This window comes from Erpetoichthys calabaricus, chromosome 1, assembly GCF_900747795.2.
Source record: "Erpetoichthys calabaricus chromosome 1, fErpCal1.3, whole genome shotgun sequence".
Taxonomy (NCBI): domain Eukaryota; kingdom Metazoa; phylum Chordata; class Cladistia; order Polypteriformes; family Polypteridae; genus Erpetoichthys; species Erpetoichthys calabaricus.
The window spans coordinates 108923130-108935670 of record NC_041394.2 but is presented as its reverse complement, the minus strand read 5'-3'; the positions used below and the strand labels follow the sequence as shown (position 1 = coordinate 108935670).

General features: G+C 37.7%; 1 protein-coding gene across 1 annotated transcript in view; it reads right to left on the bottom strand.

Annotated features, from left to right (window-relative positions):
• Nucleotides 1-12541, bottom strand: part of LOC114648210 (sodium- and chloride-dependent GABA transporter 1-like) — a 61266-nt gene that overhangs the window by 30822 nt on the left and 17903 nt on the right. Inside the window, exons 4-5 of the mRNA XM_028797143.2 lie at nt 10733-10833; nt 181-290 (exon numbers count right to left, since the gene is read on the bottom strand). Of these exons, the coding sequence (XP_028652976.1) occupies nt 181-290; nt 10733-10833 (211 nt within the window). The remainder of the gene's footprint in view (nt 1-180; nt 291-10732; nt 10834-12541) is intronic.

Below are 12541 nucleotides of genomic sequence, written 5' to 3'. Positions count from 1 at the left end.
CAGTGAATTTTAACTATATGGTAATTATTGTCTGTATAAAGCCAATGGCTTTTTAAACTGCTGAATTTATTCCACAAGTAATAATTATAGTTTGCTGTAAAGTTAATCTTGCCTTCTTTTTCTGCGTTTCTTTCTATTTAAAAAAAGAAAAGTAAAAACAAATGACTATTAGTGACTTACTCCCAAAATTCAGTGACGGCACTGGTCATGTTGTTGGTGTCTAGGATGGAGTAGTTTGAGAAGCAGCTCGCAGTGTTCCAAGGATTGTCACATGTCTGCCATGGCAATTCCTGTAAAAAATAATGGCAAGATGATCACACACCCATTGGATTTTGATCCTTTTTTAATACAATTCACAATGGAAGACTTCTGGGCATGCTGTAGCCCTACATGCCAGATACAGGTAATTTAGATACCTGTTCAAAATTGTTTCCATTTTCCAGCCCTCATTCAAAATATGGTATCACTGCAGGAGACTGTGACACCCCGGTAAGGACACTGTTGTACAATTTCCAACTTGGGGTGTCAGTAGATGAGACCGTCAGAGCAACCAGGGGATGGGGTAAGAGAGACTCATACTGAAAAAGACTATTCAAAAACAGGATTCTGTTTTATTCCAGCAGTGCCCAAGCTATTTTACAAACAAATGTCTTCTAATAAATATTTACAAAGTCCAATGCAAAGACACTTCCAAAAAGAAAAATCAGCGTAGGTGTAACCTTTAATATTTAAAATGGTTTCCTAATCAAAAGTGAAGAAAGGAACAAGCTACAAAACAGATCACGAAGGACAGGCTGAAAAAAATAATACAAAAAAAAAATGAAAAAACTAAGCACCTACTATATACACAAAGGACGGTGCATATCTCCACTACTCAATTAAACAATTCACTAGCACAAACCTACATTAAAGCCTGAAGACCCGGTCTAAAGACGACCTCTGGCGTTCGGACCCTGGTTTTATATCGCGAGCACTTGTGACCATCCAATAATCTGGATTTCCAATAATCCATCACGTCGGGACGTGTAGCATTTATCAACAGCTGCACAGGTGCAATCCATCCTGTTTAGACAGTACTGTTTAACTTTGTCCCTCATTTAATTCAATGCTTTGCCCATCGTGAGAATTCTCTTTGCCGGCTACTTTAAAACTGAGCTTTCTATCCTTCTGACCTGTTTCTCTGACTTTAAATATTGCGTTTTCTCCCTGTCTCCGGCAGCGGTTACAGAAACGCGCCTCCGCACTCGGCCATCAGAAACTGTGAGCGCGCTCGAAAACCGACCTCAGATGCGTGCCTCGGCGTCGGCGAGTTTCAGCCCCACGGCTCGTGCACGGAGCACCTGTAGGCCTCCAGGAACCCCTTTGAGCATCCCACCGCTCAAACCAACGATTAACCGTGTTAATCTGTGAAGGGCCGCTAAAACAGGTAAATGAAAACTTTATTTCTTTAACCTTTTTTTCCCCAAATGTCCGTGACAAGCCAAGCGGCGGCCTCTTTATATGCATTATCTACAGCCACTGAACTTGACTTATCACAGAGACATTTTAAGGCTGACATGCTACTGCAAATACTTTTGCAAGACAATGATATATTCTCACCTTCCTTGAAAGGCACAGTTTTTAGCACAAGAAAGGCACAACATATCAGCACCTTTAGAAGTTTTCATACTATAAATGTTTGCATTCTTTGAAAAACTGTGCCTCAAATATAACCTTACATTAACACATTTACATGCAATGTGTTGAAGTCTGTCTGACTACCCTAGCCATCTCACAGCATCTACTGTAAAGACTGCACTGACTAGAAGTGATGAAGATTTAAGCAGTATCTCCTGACTTTGCCAATTACTTCAAAAGACTGTATCCCTAATGAATATTAAACACTGTTAGTAAAAGAAGTTTCAATTAGAATTTTAGATAATGAATGGAAATCAGCTGTCAATAAAATACCTTCTTCATCAAGGCAAAGCACGCCTAACTCATCTCAAAATCGTACATCACACATGTCTCTAAATTGGGACAAAAATGTGAACCATGTTGTCAGGTCATATGTCTTGGAAGTGTGTCATGTTCTGATCTTACTAAAATAACATTTTTGCACCTTTATCAAACCTGCAAGCAGGTCCTCCAGCTTAACGGAAAACTTGGGGGTTGGCGACAAACTAGTGTGGTGCTGAGCTGTCACCAGTTGCACGGCTGCGCTCGGGTCCAAATTTGGGATCCTGAGGTGGTTCATCGTGTGGTGGGTGCAGCAACGAGCTGTATCATTGCATGCTCCTAACCTCTCCTCTCCTCTCCTTCTATCAAACAGCTTTGGATTATTATAAAGCCCTAGACCCTTTAACAGTTCTGTCTGTGGTATCAACTAAATTTTATCTTACACTACATTTGTAGCATGTTATATTATTTAACGGAAATGGAACGATCATAACACAGCTACCAGAACTGACTGGGAAATTTTACTAAAAATTAGAAAACATCAAATTCATTTTATGAAGCACTGTTTTTAGAATGTGGCCATTATTAATGTTGTCTTTAATTAATTAAGCATACTGAATCTCAGCTTACCTTTAGGATGCATCGGTATCTTGGAGTATTTCTTTATATTATGTCGTATGATTTCTTTCTTTGTTAGATGGTGAGGGGAGGAGAGATCAGAATTTGATTTGAATAAGATCTAGCATTTTATGTTTGACTACTTTGTAATTTACTCCCTGCTATGTACTATACAATGCTAATAAAAATATAAATCTGTATATACACGCGGGTCTCAGTCTGCAGTGGTCTGAACTTACAAATTTTGAAAATGCAAATTAGCATTTAAAAGCCCAAAGTGTTTCTTTTCAACTGAGTTCTGGTTAATTTTCATTTTGCATATTCCGATTTTTACTTATGAACGAAGCAAGCTAGTTTTGACGCAAATTAATACTTAGCAGACATCACTAGTGTTGAGACATAGTATAGCAATGTATTGGCTTTGTCATCATTTTCAATCATTTTTTGCATTTGTGTGTCACTGAATTTAACCAGCTTGTATAGCCATGCAAACAAGTCACAGGTAAGCAGCTACATCGGCAACTGGCTGTTTAGGTTACAGTAGGATCTACTGCTTATAATATCAGGCATTGTAAGTAGGCACATCGTGCCATCTCAGGGAGAATAGCTGCTTTGAGGGGGAAGTGACACCCTGAGCAATTCATCAACAGAGAGCACATATCTCACAATCGACAGTTAGTGGTGAGTTTTCGTGCCATCATTATGTCTATTTCATCTCCATGATATAAGATATCATTATCAAAAGCTGTAGGGTGGTTAAGGTCAACATACTGTATACAGTATACCCATTGTCGCATACACATGCCTGTCAGACAACTTCAGGGTTTGTTGACTTGCAATTCCACCCTGAGTTGAGATTTGGCACTGTTGTATTAAAAGTCTCTCCTCTCCTTCACTCCGCAGATCCGGAGAGTCATGGACTGACAACGTATGATGTCACCTCTGGTTTTGGGGCACTCTTCCACCTTATTGACCTCATAACCAGCTCTACCACCATCTTTCCTCAGTCTGATTGGAGACGGCTGTCTGTAAAGATGTATTTTGCAATTCACTTTTGATTTTTGTGTACTACAAGATATGGGGATCACCGTTCGGTGTCCAAACCCTTAATCTTTGTTTCTGTTTTACTTTAATTTAGTTGTGTTTTGTGATTTAAAGTACAGTAATATTGCTTTTTCTTAATATGTTTGAAATGTAAGTAGTAAAGATTATAAATTTGGGCCAATTTCACATTAATTTTTCAGAGCAAGTTCTAACTTAAATACAATATCAGATTACTAATGACTGCAGCAATTGAACTTGTTTGTAACGTGAGACCAGCCTGTATTTTTCTTTATTAATTACACTTCATTAGTTCTTTTACCAATAAGTACCATAGTTCCTTTAAAATGTTTTATAGAGTAACAATATTTGCCTTGCCTTCTAGTCCTGAAAGCTCTACCCAAAATTTTGCAATTAACTTGGTTCTATTTGTATCCTATCTTGCACTAATAGTGGTATTTCATGTGTATTCCAGGATTTCAAAAGCTCTTCTTACAATTTTCTGTCTGCTACATGGATGCTTTTCCCTAATATTGTATGGTTCAATTGGTAAATTTGATATTGTGTTAATATGTTGTTTGTCTTATAAAGTGTATGGTGAAGATGCAATAGTTAAAACCAATATTTCATAGAAAATATTCCACATGGAAATTTTCTAAGAGTACTTGTTCCCATTACTTGTTTATGAGAAGCTGGAGCTTGTCATTGGAGAACTGACTGCAAGCAGAGACCAACACTCAAACCAAACCAACTAACTTAAGCTGCATGTCCCTAAAATAGTACCAGATCAGTTTAGGTACTGCAAAAAATATATATCTAATGCTCATATACTGTGTAGGAGGAGAACCGGCATCCCGGGTAAGACAGGGAAATATACTTTACCCAGAGGGCAGGCCAGAGTGATGATGGAAGCATATTGGCCGGTGGACCAGAGAAAGAAGTTTGTTTCCAGCCGTCAGGAAATAACAGCCAGGGATAGAAAGTTGTTCCATACCCCTACTATGCTAGGTGGCAGAGGTCCTCATATGGGAACGCAGTGAGGACACCCACAGGGATGCTTGGGAATTCGAGTGTAGAAGTGCAGGCCTGTTGGGGTCCCTATGTATCGATAGAGGGCGGTGTTGGGAGATGACCTCCCTACTTTTCTTTTCTTATGGCCCGGAAGCATTTTCCTCTGGTATTGTAACAGTTACAAAAAATTAGTAAACAGTAGTTATTCATCTCTGTGCAATGTGCCATAATTAGAGCCTGTGATTTGCTAGTAAAATTACCTGTGAATATGAAGGATTCACAGGTCTAATACTGAAGTATGCAATATTAAGAGAAATATCTCTTACTTAAGCAACTATAACCATTCCACAGCAAAGCTATTTGGTAACACTTTAGTTTAGGTACTGCAAAAATGCATCTTTTACTCATTTACCCGTATGTAACAAGATCTTAAACATGACACTTATATGGTGCAGTGGGGTATATTGACATGATAGTAAATTTATTTGTTAATATGAAGGATTCACATGTCTTATACTAATATCTAATATAATATATAATATCTAATCTATGTAAAATATCAAGTGAAATGTGTCTCCGTTAAGCCACCTTAGAGCATTGCAAAGTGAAGTTCTGTTAGTAGGTCACATTGCAGAGATGAATAACCACTTTACTGATGACCCAAAGAAGTGTATGTTAAGGTCTGGTTACATAAGAGTAAATCAGAAATAGATACATTTTTGCAGAACGTAAACTCAAGTGTTACCAGTTATTTTAGTAAGCCACATTTCAAAGATAAATAACCAAATTGTTGATTTTTTGTAGGAATTATTAAGAGCAAAATAAGGCTTTGTTAAGGTATTGATAAATAATAGTAGATGATCTTTTATCCTTTAAATGAAGGACAAACCCAGGTACTCATGGACAACATGGGTGTGTGTAGGTAGTGAATGGGTCATGAACTGAATAAAGGCTGCAGTAGCTATGGAGCTGGAACACTAACTAGTAACCACTGTGCAACTTCATGGAGACTGTTCCTCTATCTAAAGGTAATTCGTTTAAAACGGATGTTTCCTGTACTACAATAACCTAGTCTGTGCTGTCTATTGAATATTCATTTTACTCAACTACAATTTACCTTGCACGTTTGTCAGTCACTTCCTCTAAAATAAAAAAAAAGTGTTTAATGGCCCTCTTTAGCTTTATTTATGTTCTTGGTATCTTTAAGTTGCTTGATTACTTAACTGCTTCATTAATGGAATAGGAGTTAGTGGGAGACTTACAACTCCCATAATGGCTAGTGGTGCAATGCTAGACCATCTAATTTTTAAGCATTTATAAAGTTGTGCACATACTTATGAAATTACAGAATGCCACGTAGGGAGATGATGGCTAGTTGATCAAAGTCAGTAAAAGTTAAACTTTGTCTGTAGATGACTCTGGATACATGCCACCAAAGAGATGTGACCCAACACAGACAGACGCGGGAGGCCCACTGATAAAACAAATAAATGTTTTATTTATATTTCTTCGCCTGTGAGCAACGCCTTCCCCAACCCCACAAGCACAACACAGTCCCACAAACAAAAACACAACACTCTTCCTCTTCTTCCACCACTCCTCTTCATCAAGCTTTGTCTCTTTCCTCCCGACTCTGGCTCCTCGAGTAGTGGCTGCAGGCTCTTTTTATAGCAGTCCTGGAAGTGCTCCAGGTGCTCATTGACCTAGTTCAGGCTGTACTTCTGGGTGTGGCTGCAGTCCAGCCCACATGGCTTGTTAAGCCATGCAGCTCCCCTGGGCGGTGGCCATGGAGCCCAACAGGGATGAGCTCCAGTGTTCCACCAGTGTTCCACCATTGTGCCCCCGATGCAACCCAGGGGGGCTTCCACCAAGTGTTCCGGGGAACGTAGAGTGAAGCCCATGGGTGTTCCCCCGGATCCAGTGTTGAAGGGGCATCCCAGCCGGGTATGGGACCCAGCTGCCCACCACAGTAAGCAAATATATTCAAAAAAGTATAAAAAACATGAGTCACATCACACCATGCTGCGGGTATCCTTTCCTAGAGCACAGTAAATCTTGGATCTTTACAACAATCCTCTGGAATTATGGAGTTGGGAACAGCATGAGAAACCTGGGGTCTTATTTATAAAACTTGTGTAGATTCAAGCATGAATATGTGCATACAACAAAAAATTTGAAACTGTGTGAATCATGCTTGTGTTTTTACTGTGCTGTGGTTTCTGATCCTAAGAAGTGACAACAGGCAGGCTGTATAAACTAATGAAAAACAAAAAAGTTCTTCAGTGCAGATATAAAGCATTTGCCCTATTTGAAGGGAATTAAAATACAGTCTGTGCATCATGTTAATCAATTTTGAGCTTTAATATGTTTGTCATGTCAATGCACATTATTATAATGACTCATTGATATGAATTATTATACTTATGAGTCATCATTTAGCTGGTTTGACTGCATTTTTCAACTTGATCAAGAGTGTAGTCATTTCCCACTTTCTCCAAAATGTGACCTATGGATGGGTCAGAGATACCATAAATATATGCAAGTTTTCACATCAAGTTTACTCTTAAAAATCCCAATGTTTGAGTCGAAAGTTGCATACACACATTTTGAGTATATTTTTTGTGTTATCAACATACTGGATAGTATTTATAAACTTTAAGTTGAATTGAAAATGTCATTATATGTATTGTCATACACGTGGGCATAGGAGGCAGTCAAAGGGCTTAATAGAGGGTAAGATGCCGAGTCGGGGTTGATGAAGTGCAGCAATGTCTTTTCTCCCTCTTCTACAGATCATCAGAAGGGAAACCCAGTTAAACCAAGATCAAGTTCGGCATACCCGTCCAGGCCACGGCCTCTTACTAACCTCCCTTCTGCCAGTTCCCTCGCAAACCTGCCTCTTCCTTCCCACCATTTATAAAAGACAACCACCTTACCTTTCCTTTGGTTCTGCTTGGGACTCTGTCTTTTGAGACAACTTGGCGATACTGTTCTGATATTTTGCCTCATAATACACAGGGTGGATCCCCAAAACTTTTTCTGATTGTGTTTCCCTTCTTACACTATGTAAACTGAAAAGAACACATATAAATTTTCTATGGCACTCACGCCAACGGACTAGTGCTCACAAGTTTTTTTCCTGTACTTGGAAGATTTATTTGTGATGGTGTGAGATTTACTGTATACAAAAGCTATACAAAAAAAATTAGGTTCAGCTGGCATCACATGTTAAAATTCTGAATTTGACCTGCTGAAGGGCAATGCAGAAAGACTATTGTGAGAAAACAGTTGAAGGCCTGTTTAATTCTGTTTAAATAAAAACATATGTTTATTTCTCTTTATTTCTAATATAACAGATAAAATGGTAAAAACTCGAGGTGATGGGTGATAATACCCTTTATAGCGTTAAGCTTAAATAATTCTTGGATGAGTATTCTGTTATCATTTAGTGGATAAAATAACATTGTGCTCTAAAAAATCATAGATATTTTTATGTGTTCTGACATTTTATTGTAACTGTATGTTAACTATCAATATTCATGAGTGGGGTGTAACCTCCAATGAAAACCACAATGGCAAACAAAAAAACATAAAGGTAGTTTTAGAACTGAAACCAAACCATTGTTGGAATCAAGCAATAGTCATCAGACGTGAAATTGGTACTTGATATGGCACTGTATGACTGAACTACTGTGATATTCCTTTGTGAATCTGGTCACATGAAGCTGCATAACAAACAGGCAAAATAATTGTGATCAAGTGCAAAGACAAGCTAGACGTTAGCAGTTCACAATGTGGCAACTGTCAATGTATGTGTCAGAGGGAATGTGGAAGTCTTGCACTGTGGCAGCCTGCAATAAACACACTTCTACTGTCTTCATTGCAACACTGTCTGTTGGTGATTGTTTAAAAAAATATCGCATGAAGGACATGTAGTAAATCTGCATCAGTACTGCCATGGACAATTGACATACATTTTCTACTGTATTTATGTTGACATTTTGGTATTTACATGTTTCTGTTACACATATCAATATTTTTTCTTGTTGAAAAAAAATTATGTTGTTTGCTCAATTTTCCTAGTGTAAACATAATGCTAAGGAGTTTAATCATTGATTACAGCAGTGTCTATAGTGCTTGCATATACTGTATATGGCAAGATATCTTTGAAGAGTTAGGATACATGGCTGCACTTACACAGAGGGTGCATTTTTAGAGACTGGTTAGACTTTTGCATTCATGATCTTGATAGGTTCATAAGCTATTATTGGTTACCAAGATCCATTCTTACAGACCTTTGCCAGTAGGTGCATTCCACCCTTGAAAGCTCTTCTACACACTGTTATGGAGAAGTTCACTCTATGCTTGGATTTTTTGAAACAGGGACACATTAGAGAGAAAATGCAGACAGGTGGGGGGTATCATAGAGTATTCTCAGCCGAATCTTCCCTGCTTCCTTGATTTTAACCACCATTATCTCAGCCTGACAAGCAATTTATTTTGATTTTCCAGCATCTCCAGTGCTCAGGATACAAAATAAAATATTTGTTGTGTCCTTTACTTCTGCACACAGAATATCTATCTCATTTGGAGATTTGTTTTTTCTTTATGATCCAAATTGGCAGTTACTTGCCAGTTTAGCAGTGTTATTCTACGGTGATTTTTTGCTGTTTTTATGGTATTATTTCCTACTATATCTGTGGACAGTCTCTATGGAGAAATGACACACTTGTTCATGTGGATGCAATTTTGTGATTTATAAACTGAACATGCCTGGAAAGGATTTAGAAATGTATTTGGGCATGCCAGCATTTTGTAAATCATTTACAGAAACTTTTATGTAATAATTTTACAACCACATTCAGGATTAATCAACACACAAACATGGCCCCTTGGCCTTATAGTCTGTGCAGTGCTCAGAAGAGCAGGTAGCCACTAGAGGGAGCTCTAGTCTTGTGCTCCAGTGTCTCCGAAGAGGCCTACATCAAGTGCTGGGTGGGAGTGGGGAAGTAAAGTTTTCTGCCTTCAGACACATAATAGGTGTGGAGTTTTCAGGATAGTCAAAGAAATGACTGAGGAGTGAAAGGTTATGGTTTACAGACATAGCAGGAATTGGAACATTAGTGCTTGGGTATGAGTATCTGGATGTGGAGAAAGAGGTAAGCCAACCCATAAAATAGGCATTTCAACATGTTTAGAAAACCCCACTATGGCATCAAGTTTTTGCTTTGCATTATTCCTTTGGCAAATGTACCCCGCACATGTTTACCTATCCATTGTCTTTACATAAAATAGATTCACATCCATCTTTCACATACATTGCACCCAGAATAATGCCAAGGCATAAAAGTAAGAAGGACATTTTCCTCTACATTAGGATGAAAAATAATAAAACATAACATATAATGTAATTTTCATGTATATTGTTACAAACTATTTTCAAAGGTGAGATTTCTTTAATAGTAACAAATCTTTCCATTACTCTGAAATGCCTTCAACCATTTCAGCACGTCACTGATTCATTTAATATGGGTGTAGGTTTAATACCCTCTCTCAGTAAATCCTTCTACACTTTCTACAAACGTTCAAGCGATTCTTTAGCAGTAAATTTCCCATTCACCAAGACCAAAGTTGTCTATGGTGAGGTTTTGAAAGTCATTACATGACAGAATATAAAAATCTCTTTAGAAAACATATTTGAATTAATTAATGTTAGTGGCGGAGGATAAATCTTCCTTACTAAATCTAAATTTGGTATTATAATTTTTCCATAAACATAATCAGCTAGTAGAACAACACATCGTAAGATTTCCATTATTAGTAATTAAGAGAGTTTTGGCAGCTTTTACCAGTACAAATGAGCAAGTCAAACACATTTGTTTGGCAACCATGGGCACACAACAATGCTTTCACCAAAACATGAAATATAAAAAATACAACATAACAATTGAAATGTCTGTTAATCCTGTGACATGCAAATATGACTTACCTTTTAAAAAATCTGTTCTGTTAAATCAGAATATTCTTTAAGTGAATAGGAGCCCAGTACACGAAGTAGCTATAAGCACAATGGCCTTAATGTCACTTAAGCATATATGTCATATAAATTCATAATAAAACTTACTGATTTGAAAGAGCAGAACAGATAATACAATGCCCAGGCAATGATGATAATGTAGTAGATATTAAGCCAAAAGGAGAGGACAACAGCTGCCAGGCCGACACCTGAAAGAAATTAGTCAGATTGTGAATCAGCTGTAACTGTATTCATTTTTTTATGGCATTTATTCCATTATAAAGTCACAAGGACTTGGAACATGTTCTGGAAACATGAGGTGTAAGGTTCAAAACTAATCCAGATGGGACACAAAATCCATCACAGGGCATTTTCATGCACACACCCATGCTCACTTAACAGCTTGGTGGAAAAAAAATGTTTTATTTCTTTTTTTAAGAAAATGAAAGAGAAATGTAAACAAAAGAAATAGATCATAAAAGTTATGTTGCAGAGGAAACAAATGGTGTGCTTCCCCCTCATTCACATGACTTGCTGCTCTTATTCCATCATTCTATTCGTCATTCAGGAAGTATGTTTCTGCCTGTTCCATTTGCTTCAAGTTCATCAAGTGGCAAAATGTGCCCATGTAAGTTTCATAACTTATCATTTCTGTGGTGAACAACACCCTACACCTCAGGATCAAGCTAGTATCTTATTCAGAGGTATACCTCTAAAGAACATTAGGCCTGCTGTTCAGAACAAATTAGCCAGACATTCTAAATTTTGGCCCTTGAATTAATTTTAGAAGTCAAAGAGAGGTCTTTATAAACATAGTTCATTCAAGTTAGAAGTGCGACCCTCCACACCTCAGCACATACTTCAGAACATTATTATGGAGACTGACTGGAACATGGTGCCAGCAGTGACGTATCTCAGTTACTTGAAGTCTGTTCTGGAGATCTGTTAAAGTGCTGTAGTAGTGCAAATGTGCATATTGCAATTACCAAGACATTATTGACAGTGCTGAAACTAGTAATCCCGTGTATCATCTCAGTCTTGAACAAATATGGTATTTCTTGCCTTAGTCACTCATTCACAACTTCAACATTTTGACAGTATCTACTGGCTAAATAGAAAGTAGGATATCCTAAAGTTTCATGCACAAACATTGATGTACATATGGTAAGGACTACATGAGTTCTAGAGGAATCTGACAATGTGCTAAGCAATTTAAATATGAAAACACGGACATTGCTCTTCAGTTACCTATTATCAGTTGCTTGCGCACTGCCTCTGCTGACAACAGCAAGAAAAAAGTCAGTAAGCTCATCAGATACTGTAGAATCAATATAACCCAGGACGATCACCCAAAATATGACTGATAAGGATATCTAGACAGAAGTGTATTACTGTTTATACACAGCTAAAAAAGTTCTACCACATCAGTTTCCAAAGTTCCAAAAAGGTGGGATTATGTAGAGAAGAAAACAACTAAAATTGCTCTGACGACTAAAGGCCATGTGGAAAGAAAATTTCCCTTTGGGGGTTAATAGAGTATATCAAAAAAAAGTTATACAAATTTGATTTCAATGTTACGGTTTCCTATTGCTATATTTATTAAAGCATTACACTAAAATGGATATCCCCAACCACCATACTTATTTACTTGAGCTACTGTGCAACATAAGCTTACTGATGTATATTAGTGGAAAGCAGGGCCTGCACTTTAATAATGCAGCCCGAGGCAAGGCACATTTCTAACTGCAAAGCACATGTCCATCATTACTACCTCCCTGTGTGGAGAGTGCTTTGAGTAATGAGAAAAGCGCTATATAAATGTAAAGAATTATTATTTATTATTACTAGGCATGAGGTGGTATACTTAATCGGCATATAATGCATATTATGATAAAGGCTCAATGCAGTGTATCCTCA